At 36.8% G+C, this 24,192-nt stretch overlaps 1 protein-coding gene across 9 annotated transcripts; it reads right to left on the reverse strand.

Annotated features, from left to right (window-relative positions):
* Window positions 1–556: 556 nt before the first annotated feature.
* Window positions 557–18,521, reverse strand: LOC140801337 (oxysterol-binding protein-related protein 2A-like). Of its 9 annotated transcripts, none has more exons than XM_073156394.1 (11): window positions 18,009–18,521; window positions 14,722–15,063; window positions 11,991–12,084; window positions 8,776–9,143; window positions 6,383–6,445; window positions 4,778–4,933; window positions 3,699–3,866; window positions 3,463–3,603; window positions 3,154–3,384; window positions 2,933–3,046; window positions 557–1,247 (listed from the first exon to the last, which is right to left on the reverse strand). In XM_073156394.1, the coding sequence occupies exons 1-11, from the start codon at window positions 18,357–18,359 to the stop codon at window positions 1,074–1,076; spliced, it is 2,202 nt and encodes a 733-aa protein (XP_073012495.1). In that variant the 5' UTR covers window positions 18,360–18,521; the 3' UTR covers window positions 557–1,073. The 9 variants fall into 9 exon arrangements, 6 of the variants coding, with proteins under 6 accessions (XP_073012495.1, XP_073012496.1, XP_073012499.1 ...); XR_012111414.1 differs by having other exon boundaries at window positions 701–1,247; window positions 2,933–3,080; XR_012111415.1 differs by having other exon boundaries at window positions 1,106–1,247; window positions 3,258–3,384.
* Between the last annotated feature and the right edge of the window lie 5,671 nt (window positions 18,522–24,192).

Below are 24,192 nucleotides of genomic sequence, written 5' to 3' on the forward strand. Positions count from 1 at the left end.
AGATATTACTCCGCATAGTACAAAGTATTACCCAGCACACTTGTGTGGGATTATAACTTGGGATTATAACTCTGTCTACTCGTGTAGTGCAAAATATTACCCCCAATACTTGAGTGCAGGACTATAACCCCACGTACTCGCACATTGTGGAGTTATAACCTCGCATACTCGCATAATACAGAAAAAAATTTTAAAATATTATTTTCCACCGGCTCAATAGTATTCTCATCATTTAGTTTAAAACATTATCGGTTTCTAATACTTTTGCATCAAATTTATGTCACATCAAATATGATTATTATTCCTTCTACTAGTATTGGACTAAAATATTATAATAGCTTGTACTAGTATTAGCTCTCTTCATCTAGTATTAAAAATTAAAATAGTTATACTTATTCCACTCTTATTCTACAAGTTAACATAACCTGAGCTAGAAAGGAAGGCTTTATAAACCCTATCATTTTAGACTCATGTCATGAACTTAGTAAAAGACTTTCACTGGGTTCACATATCCAATTCTCTTCCAAAAAAAAATTTTCAAAAAAAAGAGTACAAATTTTTCCGCACAAACTTTGTGTGCATGCATTGTAATTGAAGGGATGATCCTACTTTATACAATTCAAGGACATGTCAAAATGCCTCCAACAAGAGGACCAGCAAAATGCCAAAATGCCTCCAACAAGTTACAACACACGGAACCTTGACCAACGTAACTTGAAATTCTATAAAGCTTGCTTTTCATGGCAAATAACAATTCTAATATCAAAGAACAATTTGAAAGCAAAGAAGGTATTTGAGGTGACTTGGTGGCACCAAAATGGAACAGCAACTACAGCAGGTTACATAAGTAAAATGCTCATATGGTAAGTGAATGAATGAATAATACCAATTGCTATCTAGCTTCAAGATATATCAACTTTCTGTGCTCACCAACCCAATCTGATTTCGTGGAATCCAGAACAGAGCCACCTTCGGTGACCAGGAGTTAGTCGCCACCACTGCTGAGAACTCTGATGGTCATGGCAAAGGTTGAATAAGTTTCAAATCTCATCTCTGTGGTTGAGCTTCTCTATTCAGTGGGGGGCAGCATTCACATTATCCAAAACCTCCCCAAATATATTTGGGCAGCCATCCCATTTACTCTGCTCTCTTGCTTCCCAGTATCCACCTATATAACGGTATGTCCCTTCTTCTGAATCTTTTTGGAACCATCTGGGTTTCCATCCATTTTGTTGCAACTGCCTTGACTGTAGAATAAGATGAAAAAAGACAGTAAATACCATACTATAAGTGCAAGAATAGAGCATCACGCACTGCATAGTCTTAAGCCTGAATATAGTCACTTCGACTTAGCTGAGTAATTTCTTGGGCGGCTTTAGCAATACAAACATTCTAATTTCAAAAATGTCAAGTTAAGCCTAGCTAAGCATGTAAATATATATGATTCCAGGCACCATTATATAACCAACAAGAAAACCTTAAATTCCTATTTCCTAGTTAGATTTTGATCAGGCAAGCCTAAACTTCTCGCTACCACCAGCTTTCTCTATTGCTCTGCTCACCACTGCAGACTCTCTCTACTTGTTCTCACCACCTTTTCAGCCCCATGGCTCGACCAGTTCACTTGCACAATTGCCATAGCCTCTTCACCTCTACATAGCCACCCACAACCTTATCTACATATGCTCCACCACCATCCTTCAACCTTTTCCTGCTCACCTGCTTTCACCTAGCATTCATCTGCAGATGGATGCCACCTTCCTCATCAATGGTTGTGGGAGACGCCTATAATGGTGTTCTTGAAATCCCATCAATTAAAACTTATTTTAAAAAACTAATACTCGCTGGTGATAAAAGTTAGTTGCCATATATGGAGGCCTGTGTTATGAACCATCTTCGAATAGCGATCCCTAGGTGTCTTCCAACTCCCTCGAGCGATGCGAGTCCGAATATGATCTCTGATTCACGATCCGATCTCAGGTTTGAAAGCTAGGTCTACCGCGAACCTTCGAGGTTAAGAGGGTACTTGAGATCCAAAGGATGGATCAAAATAATATTTTGGGATTTGATAGATCCGAGATGGAGAATCGAATCTATCAAAATGGATCGACGAAGTGAGGGCCGAGCAGTGGGTGTGATGGAACTCAGCTAGGTTTGGTGGAGGTAGGTTGAGGTATTGCGCAAGGCAGAGAATAGAAAGGAGAAGTGGATTGTTTCTTAGGGTCGAAAGGAGCAACCAGGCAGAAAGGTAAGGAGCTCGGTCAACAATGGTTGTTGGCTAGATTGAGGGAGGTTGAGGGAGAAGATAGATGAAAGATAGACAAGCTAGGGCTTCAATAATCCAATCATGCCTAACTCAGGTCCACACCACAACATTTATAGGTGGCTCCTTAACCCGACTTGGTCTACCTAGCCGACTTCGGCGTAAGCCCAACTGACTCAAACCAGCCCTACTGCATCAATTAAATATTAGGCCTAATCAACTACAAATCTAATAAATAATTAAACCTAAACCAGACTTGATTACCCAGATCGAACAGGCTCGACCCCGACTAATCCACATAAGCAACAACTCGTCCACATAAGTAATGACTAATACACAAGCAAAGGACTAGAAAACAAATGCACCAAACTTAGGATCTAAACTATAAGAGTCATCTAATAAGCAAATAAAAGCTAAATATAAATTAATAACTAGCCAGGGGAAAAGATGTAAATACCCCTGACCACCTCAAGGAACCAAACTCAATGCAATTGAGTGCGGCCCTCATGGCTGGGTCGTAACAGCCTGCACCTCAAAACGTTGATTCCAAACATCCAACATTCGGCTTGTAAACAATGCTTCGACCAAATGAAACTAGAATCCACATGTAAACTTGTTTATGTGCATCTATATTTGTCTTGGATTCACAAAAGGGGGAAGAAGGCATACCATTCGTTGCCTTTTCTCCAATCTTAGCTTTTCTGCATTTGCTTTTTCATATTCCCCATTCTCGAGGTGCCGCTGGTCTGGTCGAAGTCTTGAATCAGTAGGAGGAAGCTTCTCCTTAATCCGTGATCAAACATTTCGGATCAGACAACTAGAACAGAAAATAATAATGAATAAGGACGAACAAATAGGTCTAAGGAGTTGATTCCATTTGTCACCTTTACCTGCAGTTCAGAAGTCAGTTCATTTAGCGTGATTGCAAATGATGACAAGTTGTATCGAGTTGGATTAGCAGGAGGATTATTCCTTTTCCATAGTAAAGAAGCACCTTGCATTGGATTGTGATTCTTAGGCTTGGAAATATCATCTACAATAGCATAGTACATGGAATCATTCCATTTTCCTATCAAGGACGCAACTTTATTTCCAATCAGATCTTCAACAAACCCTTGAACCTGCAAGATGATTTTATAATAAATCACAAAAGGTGAATAAATTACAATAAAAGTCAAAGTTGGGTATTTCATTCTTACTTGACGAGGACTACGGTCAAGAAAAGAGTGCTCTTTGAATTTGAGATTACATGAATATTGCCGATTCCCTTTTATATGCATTGTTCCATGGTGATTACAATACACTTTTCCAAGGATGAGGTTGTATATAGAAGTTGTAACCTGAAATTTTAAAGCATATGGATGATAGAGGGAGATACGAAGAAAAAAGAAACTTCCGGACTGTAAAACCTAAAATGAGATGTAAATGTAGCTACCTTACTCCATTGAAATATTTCACCATCATCAAATTCCAGGGTCAAAACACCAACTGGATCTAGTTGAATTGATTGTCCCCAAAACTTTGATTTGAGATTGCTATCGCCCCACATTTTCCAACCCTTGCCTTCACAGTGGCATGCAATCAGCATGGGATGATGACTAACCTATTATTGGAAATGAAGAACAAAATGTTTGATATAAAACAAGAGAAAAGGAAGATGCAAGTTGACAGTCCTGAAAGAAAATTTGAGAAATTTTAATTCAACTGGTCATCATTCTATTGACATATGAGTTGAAAAAACATACATACATACATACATATATATGAACTATGTAGTTTGTAGTTTTCACATTTCTATGATTGTTAAAGACAGTAATTCTGTGATGGAAACACGCCTCCTTCAGCTGGTTGTAAGCTAGAGTTAAAGAAGAGCAAATTATTATGTTTTCATTTGTCAAAAATGTGAACGCTTCAAATATTTAATTCTCTTTTCTTTTTTCCTTTTTTGGCTGTTGTAAGCTAGAGTGTGACATGGTTGTAACCTGTAAAATCCTTTACCCAGGAGTTCTCCTATCCTTTTGTCCAGTAAATCATAATAACGCAAAACTAAGGCTTACTCTCATTTGTTATTCATGAACAGGTAGTTCAAACCATTCAGATGTAAAGCTCAAAACTTATTTCAACACATATTGACACTCGCAGTTAAGGCTTCAGTCATTGACAGAAATATATGACAAATCCAGAAAATGAAACATGATGGCAGAGAAATTGTATGTCCAAATATTAGTTATTTGCAACAAAGGATGAAAATCGTACCTTTGGCATTTTTGTGTAACTACACCTATGCAATAGATATTTTATATCTGGTAAAAGAAATAAATGTCAAGATCTATTATACTTCCTTTTACAAACATATTCATCAAAGAAACTTTGTTTCAAGCAGTGATATTGCAGTGCGTTGGACCTTACATTTTATGCCAATTGATTATGATGCAATAGTAAGAAGTAGAGGGTATATAAGTTGCCCCAGATAAAGAGAATGCACAACTCGGTGCATCATATATATTAACTGACCTTTTCAGAAAAGAAACGGATTCCTTTTTCAGGGAAATCAGCTTCATATGTTTCACCTAACAAAGGATTGAATGGTTTGCAGGGTCTTCCATCAGACGAGGCATATCCAGATACTGCAAAAGCAGCTACTTTCAGAATTCTCATGAGACTGTTCCCCTAGTAGCATAAGAAAGAAAGGAAGTGTAAAGAAACTGTATAGATCTATATGTGCGAGTAATTCAAGATAGCTTTTTACCATATATACCATATGAAAAGAATTCAGAACTTGTCAAGTGACAAGATGGGAAAAAGAAATCGATAGTTTTAAAAAGCCTCAAGTTTATAAGAATCTATAGTTGCAAAAGAATTTCATGCTTAAGTGAAAAAAATATATTATAAAGGTATAGTAAAGATCAACAGACATTCACCAAAATAAAGACAGCTTTAAATGAAATTACTTTAAACATAAGAAAGGTCTAAGCCAAAGAGACCCACTGTCTCCTTATCTCTTTGTTTTAACTGTGGATCAATTAAATAGGATGGTGTAAAAGGCTAAGCAAAAAGTTTTGCTGAGAGGTTTGGGTGCAATGTAGTACCAAATGGGATGATCAATTTGCAAAATGCTGATGTTACCTTACTATTTGTGCAGGTTGAGGAAAGAGAAGTGGCTAAAAGAAAAGGTCGAGCATTGACAAGGATTTTAAATTGTAAAGAGGAGTTTACCTATTAAATATTTGGGTTTGCCTCAGCATAACAGTAAGTTGCGTAAAGAAGACGGCTTGTGATTGAAAATATGAAAACAGACTTGCAGGCTGGAAAAGAAAATTGTTGCCCTTAGGTGAGAGGATTACTCTCATTAATTCAGTTTTCAGTGTAGTTCCTTTGTATTACTTGGCTTTTTTTAATATGTCTGTATAGGTGAGGAAAAAAATTGACAAACTAAGAAGGAAATTTTGTGGCATAGGATTCAGTTAAAAAAGAATGGTTATGCTATGGTTAACTGGGATAAAGTCTATAAGAGAGGAATTTGGTGGTATGGGTATTCTTAATCTAAAAGAGCTGAATGAAACTCTACTAACTAAATGGTGGTGGAGATTATTTAACTCAGATAATCAATTGTGAGCATCAATAGTAATATAATTATTATAAAAAGGTTAAGGTGGAGTCTTTTAAACTGAGGAATTCCATACGAATTTCTCCTTTTTGGAGAGGCGCAATGCAACAGGTTTAAATTTTTAGAATTGGGTTTTACAGTGAAGTATAAAGATGGTAAAAAAAAATTAAATTCTGGATAGATATTTGGATTGGGAACTATCCTTTGGCTAAATGTTTTCCTCGGATGTTTGAAATCACATGGGAGGAAAATGCGACAATTTAAAAAAAGTTTGAGATGAGCAGAAGTGGTGTTTTAAATATTGGAGATATTTAATGGAACAAATTTTAGACGAGAAACAAAACATGATAAACTAGATCAGTAACAATAATATACAGCTGAATGGAAATAGGGATTTAGCTATGTGAAGGTTTGAAAAGAGTGCTATTTCACAGTGAAATCACTTCATAAATTTTTGAATAATGGCAGGGTAATCTCAAAAGGACTAGCTAAGATTTGACAATTGAAAATACCTTTAAAGGTGAGGGCTTTCCTTTAGCTAGCATGCAATAATCAAATTTTTGACTAGAGACAACCTGAGAACGAGAGGTTGGTAAGGTACTAGTCAATGTACATATTGTACTCAAGATGAATATGTGGATCATCTATTTATAAGATGTAATTATATGAAACACATTATGAGTAAAATGAAAAAAATAATGTGGAGTAACCTATAGAATAAAGCATTTAAGAGATTGATTTCAAGGGAAGAAAATTCAAGTGAAGAAGGGAAATTCTAAGTGGTGGTTGATTAGGTTGAGTGCTTTGTTATGGCCTATTTGGCTAGAGAGGAATAATAAAATTTTCAACAACTGTTCTAAAACCTGAGAGAGTTTCTCACAAAGTAACGGGCCTCTTCCTATGTTGGGCCGAAATCCAAGTCGGAGAAGCTATGAAGAAAGCAAGGAAGCTGATGCAAGAAGATGTGGAGAATCCAGTTGATCTAAATTGTAGTGCCTTTTTGTGAATTAAATGTTTCATGGTTGTTAGCTATAACTCGTCGATGGTGATGTATGGGAGGTGAGGAGCTTATTTCTGTAGAATTGTGTTTGTGTCAATTTGTTTTATTGTCATAAAATTAGTGCGAGTCTTATTTGGATGTTGTTAGGATATTGTAGGTGGTGATAAAACTCCTGAAACTTCAGTGGTATGTTATGTTCTCTTTATTGGAGTTTCTATGTTATACCTGGAGGTGATAATTTTGTGCATTAATCTCGTTGGAGATTAATGTTTTTTAAGTTCCAACGAGACAAGGGCTATGGCCCGTTAATCAAAAAAAGATAGATTTAAATGAAAATTTGACAGTGCTTGAAAAGTCAATTATGTCAACAAACAAAAGGTAAAGAACTAAAGATAATAGATTTACTGAGGATGACTAATTTAACATCAGTAGGATATCATCATTATGTAAGAAAACAAAAAAGAGATAAACGAGAAATTATGTATTGAAAAATGGAAGATTCCCGTGCCACTTTAAAAAATTCTTCCAGTATGCTCCACCTATTTTTAGCTTGTTCTTTAAACTGATTTCCTGAGATGTAACTTCCTATTACGGAATTAATATTGAGTCCCATTTTAGGTAATTAAGATATAAGTGAGAAGGTAAAGTAAGAGGACTACATTATGCACTGAAAATGGATTATATGCACCACAGCACAAATTGTTGCGACACACATGCAACTCCATAGAATAGAAAATTGCCAAGGACATTATGAAAGCTCAATCTTTCATTAAGACACTCTGATCATCAAGCCATATCATATCTCAAAACATCTTATCCTCAATTTCCAAACAACATCGAAAGCAACTAATTAATTATAGAGTGATTCATTGACACCATGAAAGTGCAAACCTAATGTCAGAAAATATGCTAATGAAATAAAATGAAATATCTTCCATGAATCAACTATAAATGATGCATCCAATGAACAAATGAACAATAAGAACTTTTTATATTGCATGGCCAGAATCAGTAAACAAAACAGATGATTCTTAAATGATAAACCAATAATTTTCAATAGAATTATGTGAATTTCAAGTTTAAGTTCTTAGTGCATACTGCCGCAAATGCGGGGTGAGAGGAGGGAAGACGTAGGCCTTACCCTTATTATCAAGGAGGCCGCGTCCATTACTAGAACTCATGATCTCTTGGATGCCACAGCGAGCCAGAGAGTCACATCGAGTGACAGCCCTCAAATTTCAAGTTTTATATCTTTGTTAGAATTAATGATACCTCAAATAAGGAGTTCTAAAAGCAAATCAACAATGGTTGTGCCAGTCGACACATACCATGCCAGCAGCATACCGACACATGGGGTGCCGCACGGCACCCCTCCTAGCAGTGATACACTAATCGTCGACCTCATCGTCGAGCTTTCTATCGCTACCGACCTCGTCATCGTTCGCGTTGCTGGAGCTCGTCGATGAAGGCGTCGCTCGACTGATGTAGATGCCCTAGCTCGAGGAGAAAGAAGACCTTGGGCGAGTCGAGGCGGGTGAATAAAAATGAAGTTGTCGTCCAAATATGCAATGTAAGTTTTTATTCGCTCGCCTAACCCACCCGAGGTCTTCTTCCTTGAGCCAGGACATTCACATTGGTCGAGCGGCGCCTTCATCGACGAGCTCCAGCAATGCGAACAGCGGTGATGGAAAGCTTGATGAGGTTGAAGAGTGAAGGTGAGTAGCCACTTTTTCTCTCTTCTCACTTGCGGCATGGCTGGCAAGTGCCACAGCACGTGCCATGCCATGTCGTGCCGGCCAATAGTAGGCACGGCCATCCTTAGAGCAAATAGTGATCATAATATTCAGAAAGAATTCAAAAATATTCTATATATAGAAGATCAACAAAGTAAAAAGTGATACTCACCATTTTTCCAAATTGATAAGCTTCATCCAAGAGATATGAATATTCCAAGTCCTCAAAGCATTTCTGAAGAGATGATAAGGGTTCATTAAAGTAAACTGGGAGGCATACACGTGTCAGATCCTTCCCAACACTATCTTTTATTACCGACCAAAGGCTAACACCTTTCTCTTTCTCATGAGGTTCTGGTAGTTTGTTACGTCTTTCTATATGCGGAAACATATCACGATTTTTACATTCTGTTTCAGCATTCATATCAGAAGTGTCAGTAAAGCATTCCATTGCATCATAGAAAGAAGGTTGATCTTCATCTGATAATTCATCAGCCTCTTGCTTTTCAACATCATCAGATGATTCTGTCGTGCTGTACTCTGAATAACATCAAGAAACACAGGTATCAAATACACATAAACATGTATATATCAAACATCAAGTGCAGAAATGGAATGAAGTGAAATATCCATAGTGGATTATTTTATTGGAAATGATTCAATTGAAGAAAAAAAATGAAAACCCAGAACATAAATGCAATTAGTACAAAACTGACACCAAATATACATCATAATAAGAAAAGTTGCCATTTATTACAACTTAAAATTGAAAAGCTGAAGTTTAGAATGCTTTTCATAAACTTCCCTTTAAAAAGCCTAAGAAAAGTGTCCTCAGATTGTTTTTAGATCATATGAACTTAAGATTGTACAATATAATGAGGCAAAAGTTGTCTATAGTACACCAATGAGCCAGTACTGAAAAAAGAAAATGCCGACTGTGGATAAGTAAATCTGTCAAAGGTACAGGTAATACACTCCAATATCTCTCATCTTGTATTATCAAATTTACATACAGCCAGATGAGAAAGCCACTGATAACAAACAACCCCAATCGTGGTCTGACAGAATCATGTAGGTAAAAAGACTGCCAAACCATTGTATAGTTTAGTGAACGTCAAGGACCTCTTCGGAAAGAGAATAACCACATGATGTAAAGTAGCATAAGTCAAAGACTGCCTGTATTAGGCCAATGCCGAACTTAAAACTGAAGAAAAATTGCAGCTGAACTATGAACTATAAACTAATGAGCTGAATAAACAACATTAAATCATATATCCCCGAATGCATAGTGTTCTTCACAATTAAAACGAAGAAGATCCAAGTCAATCTCAAATTGGGCAAGATTAGCTAGAAAGAATTGAATTGTCAAACATAAGGTAGACAGATGGGATGCCCAGAATCCGATAGATCAGAAGACAGCAAATCATGATTGGCAGTAAACATTAAGGGGATGCAAAAATTGTTTTATTGACCTTTCTAAACATAGCACAAGCAGTATGAAATGGATACAAGCAAATGAGGTACGTCAAAGACATGTCCACGTGTTTAACTTGTTTTACACGTACTAAAGAAGAGACTTGACCGTATTAAATATTTAAATCATGTTGATATTCATGATATCCTAATGCATAAAAAAAATTATATAAAAATGTTTTATTGCAGTATGCTGCTTTATATAAATTAATAAGAAACTTACAATCGGTAATAAAAGGTAATCACATAATATCATGATAGATGATGGCAATAAACTCTTGTTACCTACGCTTCCTAATGTGATGATCATATGCATCAAAAAATTATTAGTACCAAGAATTACTCAAAAAGGAACAAGGTAGGACGTTGAAGATAGCTTATCAGCCAAATGCATGAAAAATCAACAATTAGTGTCATATATCCTACTGATATTATTTATCATTTCTTTGTCTGATGCTTCCAGATTAGTTAAGGCTGTAAGATCCATGTCTTTATCCTTAGCAAATCTTCGAAGCAATAAAATTTACCTCATATTCTTATGACAATTTGCATAACCTCCGGAAGATATAACTCTTCAGTGTGCAGCGGTTGGAAAAATTAAAAAAACAACAAACTAATAAGTCTAATAGTCTAGTAGCATAGGTGGGAGCCTATGTAGTATGTTGTATATGCATGTATTTCTAATAAGTGATACTAGTAAGGCAGGAGCCTCGTGCAGTGGGACACCGTTTTTTTTAAAGTAATACTAACTCAAGCATATCCCATATGGACTCATCAACATAGCTAATTGTTCATAGTAAATCATCCAAAGTATTATTTCAATTTCTAAGAAGCAGAAGACAAAAGGAGAGCTCAGTAAATCATAGAGTTGCATTCTACCATAAAATAGAGTTCATTAAACTTTATCAAAATTAGAACTCCCATAACCAAACAAAGAAATGAAGGTAGTAATCTCCTTCAATTTGTCTCATCTTTGTGAGACTCTCGAAAGTATTCAAGCTGTACTATGAAAGAATCTCAGTCACATTATATATTTTGTTTTTCTTAAAGATTGGAAATTTAGTAAGTACCTGATATGTATTTGTGAAGTCTCCAATGGTTATCATATGTGAATTGGTATCTTATCTGAACACACCTAGAGTATGGGAGTATCTTTGCTTCCTAGTTGAAAACAATTACTAAGACTATGCACAGTCATAAATTCTGGAGAAACAAAAGACATTGACCATCACATATTTAAGAGTTGGACGAACACTTCAACTAGATATCTTACAATGGACTGATCCAATGCAAGCTAAATGACTGACCATACTGAAAATCTGCTGCAGTTGATTGTCAAAAGCATATAAAGATGAGATAAAAGATTTTTCTTATATACAACTTGGAAGAACGAATTCTTCTATTTCTGCTGGTTCTGAGATGGAAGAGTATCATCACCATCAAAAATAATATGAGGTCTATAATAAGGACGCCATTATAATAACCATAGCCCATCTTTATGTCATTCGACCCATGATCAAGTATTCTAATTCCTGGACATTTGAATGCCATTATATTCTAATTACTGGTATACATATCATGCTTATTGATATGGATATTTCTTCTGGGCAGCCTATCGTTTATTTTCACCAGCCAACATGAAAGACTTGACAAGACGAGGAGGGGTGGGCGGGGTCTGTGGAGGGGTTGAACAATATCACAATGAACCATCAAAAGAACAAAGCAGTCGAAGGAATACAGATAGACTATAAAAAATACATGATTTCAAGAAATTATTATGAGTAAGTGTAGTCAAACTTAATAAGAAAGATAGTTAAGAAGCCAAGCGCCACATAAGTAAAATTTGCATATTTTTGACAAACATGTCCAAAATTTGAGATAAATTGTAGATAAAATTACTGGAATTGTTTATACCACTAAACTTTGCATGTGCAGAGCTAGAAAATTCATCTCTCATCAATTGCAATCTTCTTCCCCGCATTGCTGATCCATCTTCCACATTAACTTCCTGCGCAAAAGCAAAAACCTATATATAATATAATATGTTGCTTTCCTTGCATAAACAAAAAGAATGCAACCTTCCAACAAGAAGCCAGTTCTAAGACCATCGGAATGTTTTCCAGTATGCATAAAAAGAACTGATTTATAAAGATTGTTAATGCATATTATTAAGCAATGATTGCATATATACACACAACACACACGTACGCCCCTATATAATGCATATATATATATATATATATATATAATATAATTATGCATACACATGAACACATCAAAACACACACACAAAAGGATGTGCGTCACACATAGAAGGATACTTTTTAAATTAATCTTCGAGTACACATCATCACCATCTGAAACTTTATCAAATAATACCAACTTATGGCTAGGATGAGAAACAATGAAATGCAAGTGCCAAGTTACGAGTAACAGGAACTTCACCTAATTTGAAATGTTACAATGTGAAGGATAAAATAACATTTAGAGTAACTAGTGAGCTAATATGTTACATCAGTCTACTAGACCTACCTTGTCAATTAAAAATTTGAAGATTTCAGATTAGAGTCAGATCCAGCCTAAAAAATCAGATCCGACCCATTAGTTAAATGAAGTGAAACAATTGTTTCAACCACTCCGGATTGGGAAACGCACGGCCAAAATCATGTTGAACCAATCAATTGACTGGTTTTGAACCTAGATAGGCATAGACTATGTCTAATTCTGACAGTGTTTTTAAAGGCGGCAATGGCGGCTGCCATGGCGGGGCAGCAATGCAACTAGGCTGCCTGCTAATGGCGGGCTGCCATTTGTTTTCTGACGGCCCTCCTTGTCATTTGGCGGCCCGCCTTTTCCTTTTGGCAGCTGGCTTAGTTGTTATAGCGGGTCGGGCAACGAACTGGACTATCCAATGGATAGTGAGTTAGTGACTAATTTAAAAATAAAAAGTAAAAAAACAGCTACTAGTCCTAACCCAAATACCCAATCGATCTCTCATTTTCCTCTCCCTCCTCTCTTGAGCGGCAACCGCAAGTGATAGTAGCAGCGGAGGGAGGTAATTTTTCGTTCTTCTTTTTCTACTTTTACTTCTTCCCTTTAACTCTCGGCGTTGGTGACAGCAAGCGGCAGCTAAGGTAGTGATGAGCCCATCTTCCTCTCTAACTCAAGTCATTTTTCCCTTCCTCCCAAGCAGCATGACGAGTGGTGGTATTGAGGATTGGCAAAGTCCGGTGACGGCTTAACAGATGACATTAGTGATCGCCTATTCTCTCTATCTCTCTCAAGATGGGAGCTCTTAGAAAGGTAAGGTGTATCAGAAAAAAGAAAGGAGAAGGTTTTTGAATCCTAATAGAAGCTTTAAAAGGCCACGTGCTCACCCACTCTTGCTTTTCCTCTCACTAGCTAGCATGCACCCACAGACCCACTTTTATTAATTTTAGATGGATTCATAAAATATGTAATATAAATATATATACATATTTATAAATTATGATATTTTGTTATTATAATTATAAATTACACTATTAATAAATTTATATACACTATATTAATATATATATATATATTATATCATATATAATTATTTTTTATTTTTAATATAAAAATATTAAACTTCCTTGGCGCCCATCTTTCGCCTTGGTACTAGGCGGTGGGGTGACCACTCGCCACACGACCGCCTTTCAATATATTGAATCCTTATCTGTTCCACTGATCCAATCAGGATCAACTAAAATTCAAGACCATGCTTATAATGACCAGTCTGTATGGCGATAAAGTGACGGTTACATTAACACATTGAAATATTGTCCATTGAAGGCACAATAGATGTGCCAGATTGATATATGAAATTGCTTGAGTGCATATTAGAATTAATGAGGTGACTACATTTAGAAGCAAAAAGTAGAAATGTATTGCTGCATAAAAATATATAAATGCACATGCGAATGAAGTTACAATGTTGCATGAAATAGGTCACCCATGGTTACCTTAAGAACATAACTTCAAGTTGAATTGACAACAACTATGGCTCATCTAATGATGACCAGCATGATAGAGAACTAGAAGAGAATCAGCACCGTTTGGCAATAAAGTGATGATTATATGACAAAGATTATGAAAAAGAAGATCTGAAGTTCATTAAAGATGGATTAAGTTAGGCTAGTCAAGAACTTAATCAACATTTCAAATGAAGAAGGTTTTTCCTCTCTCCAACTAACCTAACATATCTAGGTGACAAACATCCTTCTTTATGGCCTTGCTTCCTTGAGCAACCAGACTACTAATTGCCTCCAGATAAATTAGGTTTAAGAAAACAAAAAGGACGCAGATATTAATTCATATACAAATATAGGGTCTGAAATTAGATTAAATACCAACAGCTATATACGTATTCAAATAAGACAATTTGCATATTAATAAACATTGGGTAGCATTCTGAGTCCTATGGCTATCTGATCTCTGTCCAGATATGATCGTGTCTTTTAGCACAACAAAGTGACATGCCTTCTCTACCCTATATACATACTTACTCCTCAACAAGAAAATCCCGTTGAGTCATCATGTTATGGCCAAAAGAACAAGCAATGTTATATACTATTTGTCAATTAAACATATAAAAAATTGTACATGCAAATGCACGTAATACCTCAAAAAAATTTATATGGTCTTCAAAGCGAAGCTTTAATTGTTTATTGTAATCCGAAAATTCTGAAAGCATGATCTGTTCGCATTCCTTTATAAGTGTCTCGCTGAGACCCTCCAAATGCATGCGGTTTCTAAGCCTTTCAGTTGAAAATGATAAGTCATTAGGGATGAGAGATATCCTTTCACTCAATGATCTCAGGGAATGAACACTTCTTGCCGAAATCAAGGCCTCAATCCAGGCCACACGGTCATCTTTTGAATCAGTTCTCAGATGAAGTGTCTTTGTGGGAGAAAATACATAGAATCTTCTATCATCAGACTTACTCTCACGAAATGCGGAGACCTAGGAACAAAAACAATAAGCCAAATCAATCAACTATAACAAAAAAAGAGAAAGCTTATTCTTTCAAATGATGTTCTACGTAAAAAGTACGCTACCAGTCTAACTTACCAATACATCATTAGTCACAAATCATGAAAGCTCATGGGAGGATAGAACTCAATGACCACACAATAAATAATACATAGGCAATTAGACATAGATAAGAAATTATGAAATTTACAAATATATAATGATCTTAAAATTACAATTATATATTTCCAGCTCTTCCATATTGGAGGATGGCACCAAAAGTACAAGTTTGCTAAAATAAATGGCCATATATAAAAACTGGAAAAAAAATTCATGATTATATATCTTATACTGTTCATTAGATGAGCTTTAAAGTTTAAATGCCTTTAAAGTAAGCTAAAATAATCTTGAAATATTGCAACAACCTAGTAAAAGTCTGAAATCATCATGATATTTTTGCATATCACCAACTACATTTCAGCCTTATTATGAAATGTCTCAACATATAAGCAAATTAACTAACTTTCACCATTAGATTTTTCAAAAAGAAAACCACCACCTACAATTGCATTACGCAATACGTTGTCTTCTTTTGACAAAAATTTATCCAAGTATTATATTCGCAAACATACACACTAGATTTTTTATCATATACTACATATCTGTGTCTTTGCAATATAGTTCTAAACTTCAACCATCCACATGATTTTTATAGGGATAAATTCGAAAAAAGATTTCAGCTTCTCTCGATATCATTTTTCTTTTACATAAACCATCTTTCCTCAATCATTTCTTTTGCCCATCATTTTATATTGCTAAAACTCATTCCCGTCCTTCCATAGCTCTTATGTTTATGGTCTTGCCATCATCTATTCTCCTCTCTTACATTTCATCATCCAATTTTATCTCTCTATTTCACTCTTTTCTCTTTCATTTTCTTAAACATACATCTAAAATCATTAACCTGAATCCTATAGATAGAAATATACTACCTATGAATTATACCAGACCTCAACATAACTTGGTTAAACTTCAGCATCTATGTTTTAAATCCATATGGAAGTCATATGTCGAGTTTCAGCTTTTCCAAGGCTACTCAACCACCTAAATAAGCAAACTCAATACTTTGAATATACAAAATGGTGAGGCTGCATAAGACAAATGGTATCTTTTTCTGTGCTCGAGAAAGAAGCGCATGACTTAGCCCTCACGAAGCAAATAAGCGCTTCTCATTTTGCAAAAAGCAATTCAGTCGAAGTTGTAAAAGGACCTCTTCAAGCAATGCATAACTCTATATTGGGCTTAACTTAAATAATTGTATTAAAAAACGGATGAGAGAAAACTAATAAAGGAAAATGAGAGATTCTGAGGTACACACATAAGTCGTGAGTGTGAGGACACAGAAGAGATTGAAGTGATGAGTCAACAGAATAATGACAATGCAGCTATATATCGTATTTTCCTCTCACTTCCACATGAAAGACAACCAATTCTAAGGATTTTAAAAAATATTGTAGCACATAAACAAATAAACAAGGGACGATCACCAGTACCTACTGATATGGAGGAAAAGACAAGAGAAGGCGTCCCAAATGCACAAAAATCCTGCCAATGCAGGATGGAGGACAAGCTATGTGCAGCCTTAGCGCTATTAAGACAGAGGCCATTTCCAGTAACTTTAATACTAAGTGGAACCACTAGATGAAGAACGTCACGAAGACCTAAATACTAAAGAAACCAAAGATATAGCAGATAAATAAGGAAAAAGAGAACCAAAATGAACTATTGAATGCGCATTTCTGTGCAGAACATTTTTCTTTTTTGAAAGAAACAAAATAAGTAAACAGGATCGAACAATTTCCATCGTCCACCTGCCTATTTGAATAGCAACCTATATACTAAAAGTTGTTCTGCAAATCCAAGAGAAAGCGATACAATAAGTATGCAAGAAAGTGAATTCCTCAGGCCAAATGAGTTATGAATCGCCTTCAAATTGGTTGCACTATCTCATGCATTACTAAAAACAACGTCACTCTACTTCTCCAAAATTAAAAAAGAAAAACGAAAAATGTGTAAAAAAAAGGCCAAGGGAAGAACTACCTGAAATCTACAGATCCAACCAGGCCACCATCACTACCACCCAAAATTAATCACTCTTTGGGACGAAAGCAAACCCTAGATTCACGCCACGAGGTCAACAGGGTACGTGTACCTCAAGAGCCACACACAAGCATCTACGACCAGCCATGGACAAATGGGGACGAGACAGAGCTACAATTCCGTGTCACGGATTCAAATCGGGCCCCAAAATTACCCACGCCGTCCTATTCCCAATATCCAAAGCCCACGGCTTTGAGCTTTCCGCCACACCGCTCCGATTCGTATATAACCAATAAATTCCTCTCTTCCAACCATTTAACTCGCGATGTGACCCACATCCAATAGCGTGTGACCCACTCCCAGAAGCTACTGCCAGTAAACCCCACCCACTTCCCAAAGTTTCAAACTTTTGTTCCTACAAATTTGTAAAAAGAGAACAGGTTTCTTTTTTATTTGCAAACGAGAAATGGAATGTAAAAAATAGGTGAGGAATTTACTCGAAGAGTTAATGGGCAAAAGTGAGCTTTTACTTTGGGTGAGAGAGAAGGAGAGAGAAGAGCTCGGGTATCTAGGCGAAAGAAGCGATCAGAGGCATGACGGAATTGGAAAGCCTTTCAAGGAACTACGATTAAATCCACCCCAAATTTAGAAATCTATATCGCCCTCTAGACCACCAAAAGGAGAGATCTGAATAAACCGCTGATGTGATGAGGGACGCGACCTCTTCTTTCCTTTATTACTCTCTATTATTAGAATTAAAGAAGAAATTAAAGAAAAGGTCAAAAAAAAGATTTTTTTAGGAAAAAAAAAAGAAATTGTTCGATCTCTGTTCCTACCTTGAGGCGGACGACGCCGTTGGGCTCCGGAGACCTCCTCCCACCGCCTACAAGCCGGGAGGAGGCGCCTCCGATGATCCGTACGTCTCCCGTTGCGGGTCCCTCCGGCGCCGGCGCGATGCGACGGATCTTGGAGTAGGAGATGACGCCGTTGCGGAGGCAGAACCACCGGGATCGCCACCCGCGGCCGTAGTTGGTCCATTTGTAGAGAACCCCTGCGACGCTCACGTCACCCCCATTCGCCGGAGCCGGCGGCATCTCCGGCCTCGCCTCCTGCTCCGGCGACTGCCATCCGACGCCGTGGCAGTCGAGCGCGATGCAGCAAAGTGGGTGCATCTCCCTCGCCGGCATCGGTCGGCCCCCTACAATTCTGATCTCGATCTCGATTCCTCCATTTGGATCGCAAATGCGGCTTCCAACTCGTCCTCCGAGAGAAATATGGAAGAAGAGGGACTAAAACGTAAATAAAATTATTTCGGGGAGAAGAGTGAAAAGATTCGAAACATAGGAGGTGGGTTTGGAGAAGTGGAGTTTTCGGGCTTTTTTTAAGGGGGGTATTTATATATGGGTGTGAGATTGAAGACGACGTAATTACGTAAAAATTTAGGGGCAAGACGGGAAGAGTTCACATGCTCCTAAATATTAATCGTGATTTGATAATTGCCTTAAATATTGACCAAACTTTTGTTTTAATTAAAAGCATTCTCTCAAGGTGTTCTATTACACTCAACACTACAAAAATTGGTTAAACTTATTAAATTGCCAGCTTAATCGGTTGCACTATTACACTCTCATTATATATGACAAAAATACAAAGAGTTCTTCAAAGCGGAGCAATGGTGAATAATATTCTATCTAGGCCATGGGGGGTTCACCAGTTCCTTAGCATGTTAAAATGACTAGCTGAAAGAGTCGTCTTCAAAGATCATGTTAGTGAGATACTACTGGTTTGCTAGGATGAGGCTAGCTTCCAAGGCAAGGACATCATCACCTTCAAGAGGGGAGGAAGCCAAAACTGACCTAGCACTAGCAAACAGGACTTCGCTAATACTATCTTCCACAACAGTTCTAATTCCAGCTAAACTAGCAAATGGATCATGAGATCTTTTAAAATTAAATTTTATGTAGTCTCCATTGGGAGTGGTCCAGTTTAGTAGGTTCATTTATGAATCAGATCTGAACCGACTCGGACGTAAGAAAATTATAAAAATTTAGATGATGGTAGCCTCGGAAGTTAAAATTCTAATAGTTTTGGTTTCACGTAAATTAAAGATCATGATGAAAAGTTATAAATAAAATAGTAGAGAAATGTCAGAATTGGACATATTGGTAAATATTCGACGTTGTGGCGGTCGTCGGAAGGTGGCAAACAACCAAGAGGTGGTGGTGCATGATGGTCGTATAGTAAGATACGTGTTGGAGAAAGATAGTGGCTAGGATTTGAAAGCTTTTGAGGTTCTACGGCTATGATCTACTCCTAAAAATAGAGTGGCTACAGGAGAAATGTGGTGGCTAGGATTTGAAAGCTTTGGAGGTTTTACGGCTATAATCTACTCCTAGAAAGATACAGACGATCTAACGGGTACAATAAAACTATAAATACAATAATAAGAAAATAATTAAACTTAATTAATTTATAATACTTGGATGCTTGGATACTCGAATGACTAAATAAAAAAGCCTAACCTCTTTATATAGAGGTCGAGTACAATGAGTTCTACTTGGATTTAGTTCTAAAGACTTATACGACTCGAACTAGGATTTAGATTAGAAATTTACATGACTTAATTGAACTTGACTTAGTAATTTATGTGACTTAATTGAACTCACCTTAGTGGTTTACATGACTTAACTAGATTTGTCTTAAAAGCTAACATAAGAGATAAATATAAATTAATTAAAAAATAAATAGACTTAATCCATCAAGCCCAATATCCTCATGATGCAATACAATCTGACCCAATTCGCATTAAGATCTCTTCATCACAAGTTGTACCGCATTGTAATCAAAATACTCCATAGTTTTCTAACATGTGTAGGGACAACCAAGTAGTGATATATGAGCTTTCGTTAAGATTTTCAAATCAAAGATTATTTCTGGTTTTCTAAATCACTCACATAGTGGTTGTGATAATAGCCTTAATTTTTTTGATTTGGCCCCAAAGACCGATCATAATTGATCCAATTAGGATCGAGGATAAATGATACATTAAGCTTATGGACCGCCATGACCTCCCAAACATCATGAGCATACCAACAATGATAAAAAAGATGGTCGATTATTTCATTCGTAAACCCAAACATTGGAGAGGGCTCGAAAGGCCCAATACACAAATTTTGGAAGACCTTGGTAGGGAACCTACTTCTAAGGACCTTCCAGAGAAAGAGCTTCACTATCAGATTAATTTTAAGCTTCCATTAACACTTTCCACTATGGGTATTCTAACTATAGTTTAAGTCTAATAAAATTATAGATGGCCTTAGCAAAATGCATTCTAGTAAAATTAGACCACTAAATCCATTTATCCAAATTCCCAGTTCACAAACCCCGAATAAGGTTATGGAGCTCAAGTCCAAGGGCCAAGTGAATGATTATATTATCCCATTGCCCCCTATTATGCAACTCAGTGACCTAAGAATCATTAAGGACATTAACTTTAGATCCCTATCCTTGTTACGAAATAGATCTAGAGTGATCCAAAGGTAATAAAATTATTAAACATTTAGATAGTGGTATCCTCATGAGTTAGGGTTCTAATGGCTCTGGTTTCACCTAAATTGGAGATTTGGATGAAAAGATATAAATAAAATAGTGAAGCAAAGTCAAAACGGACCAGAACTGTAAATATCTGATGTTGTGGCAGTCGTCGGAAGGTGGTGGACGGCCATATAGTAGAGTGGTTGCTAAAGAAAGGTGATGGCTATGATTTGGGTGCTTTGAAGGGTTCTACGATTACGATCCACTCCTATGAAGATAAAAATGATATAATGGCTACGATAAAAATGATAAATGTGATAATAAGAAAATTAATTCTCAATGCTTGGATGATTGGATTAATAAATTAAGAAGCTCAGTCTCTCTATAGATAGAGTTCGGGTATAATGTGTCTTACTCGGATTTAGCCCTAAAGGTTTATACGACTCAAACTAGGACTTGTCTTAGAAGCTTACATTACTTAATTGAACTTATCTTAGTGGCTTACATGACTTAATCATACTTGTCTTAAGAGCTTGCATAAGTATGAATTAATTAAAAAATAAATAGACTCGATCCATCGAGCCCAATATCCTTATGATATAATACGATTTGACTCGGTTCGCATCAGTCCCACAAGGTGTTTAGTTCCCAGCCTCATATTCTTAGGTGAGTCCATAATAGCTCTCAAGACCCAAGAAGGGTTCTTATGCCCATGGTTGGCTCGTATGTTTAAACTTTCATACTTTTCTTTCATAATAAAAACCCAAAAAGCATCATCATTATTAAGAAATTTGAAAAAATATACCTTATAAAAACCATTTTAGCCAATCGGAATTCTCTAATACCTAGACCATCCTCAATTTTTAGTTTAGTAATAGTATCACAATTTACTAAAATCACTAGTAATAAGGCATGGAAAATGAAAGTTAGAAAACTTACCTAGCTTAGTCTAGAGAGCTCTTTGTTCCTATACATGGTTGCTAGCATAGACTACATAATAAATTTAGGTCTTGCTATCATGTAGAGTTGTGATAATATGAGTTGGCTAACAAGAAGCCTCTGGCACTAAGACCTCATCAACATAGGCTCTTCAAGTCACAATAGTGCCATTAGAACACCAATAGCAGGAGCACAAAAGAACTCACATCCTCGACCAATGCTGTGAATACATGACACATCCTTAAATGCAAAAGCATGGGTTTCAAGTAGGATCAAAAAATTTAGGATTAAAATATTGGATTAAATCTCTACATCTATCAAGAATCTCAGTTCTACCTAGACTATATCAAAAGGCCCAACTCGCCCGTGCCGGGCCCGATTTGGACCGGGCTAAGCCCGGCCTAGACCTAATTTGGACCCAGCTCGGCCCGAGCCCGAACTACTAATAGGTGGGCACGAGCCAACCCTTTGCCCACCCAGCCCGACCTAGAAGCCCAACCCTAAAGCCTGGTCTGAAATACTCCACTAGTCAGTCAGATTAGTGATTTTAGATCGTTAGGTCACAGTAGTGGTTTCTATTAAATATCTGACGGTCTATAGTGATCTAAGTATATGCTTATATAGTCATCTAATTAATCATTTCTATAAATAATATTTTTAAATAGTTAAATATATTAGATTCTAATATCTTCTAGACTTTGGGGATTAGGGTGAGCAGCTAGTGAGGAGGCCCTCCCATCTTTCTATCTTCAGCAAGATGCGTGGTGCGAAGTAGTGAAGGGGGCTACCGTAGGAGCTTAACTTAGTGCTCCGAACATTGGAGGGCTACCTTCCTCTTGTGTTCGCCAAAGCGAAGATGCTGGAGGAGAGACTCACAGAGCCAGCCATGAGATGGGCCTTCTTGCTTTAGGGAGGAGATTATGACTGATGGATCGCTGCTTGTCGCCAAAGCACACCACGATAGGTGTCTCGCGCTTGGAGTCTTCTTTAAGGATCACATTGATACCTCATTGCTGTGAATATGCCTCGATGTGGGTACTCAAACATGACCTCGTTGATGAGTTGCGACTCAGGAAAGAGCTCAGTTGGGCCACCCTAGAAGGCCAGCTTGATCGTCATGTCGTGCGGCGTTATTCAAGTGGTGTTATCAGTTGTCAAAGCCTATTGGTCTTTACTTCAAAGCTGGTCATCCACATCAATACCCCATTGTTGGGCAGTAGAATAAGCCGGAGCAAGAGAGGAAGGAGGCGAAGCCCAGCCTAGCCAGCCCGCTCTCTCATTGGCCGACAAGTAATAACGTGCTAGACTATTCTAAGCCACCCTAAACTCAGCCCGGCCCACCCGATGATCACCTCTATTTCTACCACAACTTTTACAATTCTAAACTATTATATTCATAAATTTAACAAAATAAGAGAGAGAAAGAGGGCTTAGCTATTTAGACCATCATCTTTTGAAGAATTGTCATGGCCAACCTCCATGATGTTTCCCACCTCCATGAAAGCCTTCCCTTTATGAAAACAAGCTTGATCTCGCATCGACCTCTTCCTTCATGAGAGAAACTTTGTCTTTCGAATCTCGCTACCTCTCTATACTTCTCAACCACCACCAAGTGACCATGAAATGGAGATTTAGGAGAGGCAGATGGCTTAGGACCCAAAGGGTTCGAAGGAGCAAGATCCCCATATCCTTAGATTGGGGTTAAGGTATGCTCCCCTCACTTTGACCACTTTACCTACAAAAGAGTCAAAACGAATAAAATTCATTCACTTATACTACTTGAGCCCCCATATGGCTACTCACATAACTATATGAACCTGAGGAGTCATCACTTCCCATACCCACATTAACATCTTCCTTCTCATGAACAAAGTACGATAGTAAGGTAGTTAATGCCTTGAGCAACATACTTATTAGGGTTTTTGCTAGCCATCATACCACCATGTGATTTTTTTAGGCATGGTTATTATTTAGTCATGCTAGATTAATTGAATTGTTAGAGGAATAGTGATTGTTGCGGCAACAATTGGAAGCAATAACCCTACACTCACATCGAGTCAACCTGGCTAGGGAAGTCCTTAGCACACTCAATGGATTTCATGAGCCTCATTCACATATGGAATATAGTTAAAATAGGAATATAAGTTTTTATTTGTTATGGAATAACTATTCATATGTTCACTAGTGTTTTGAAATAAGGATGTAATAACTAACTTGATGTGATATAAAGTAAAGAAAAAGAGGAAAAAATATATTTTTTTATAAAATTATAATAAATACCCTTTGACTTGATATAAATTAGATTGATGGGATAAATATGGTAAATTAGTAATTGAGTTAGTTTATGGTATAAGATATAATTTTGATGAATAATTTTTATATTCTAGAATATGACTATTATGATATTAAGTATTATTATAGAATAATAAATTTTATTCTAAAATAAGAAAAAAGTTATTCCTAAAGTGAAGGGGTCTAATTCGATCGATTTGTTTAGGACTCTCTTGAACTCTAGCATCACAGTTAGTAGAGTCGAAAGTGCTATCA

The sequence above is a fragment of the Typha latifolia genome, chromosome 14 (assembly GCF_019914945.1).
Source record: "Typha latifolia isolate L0001 chromosome 14, TyphaL0001v2, whole genome shotgun sequence".
In the NCBI taxonomy this organism is placed as follows: domain Eukaryota; kingdom Viridiplantae; phylum Streptophyta; class Magnoliopsida; order Poales; family Typhaceae; genus Typha; species Typha latifolia.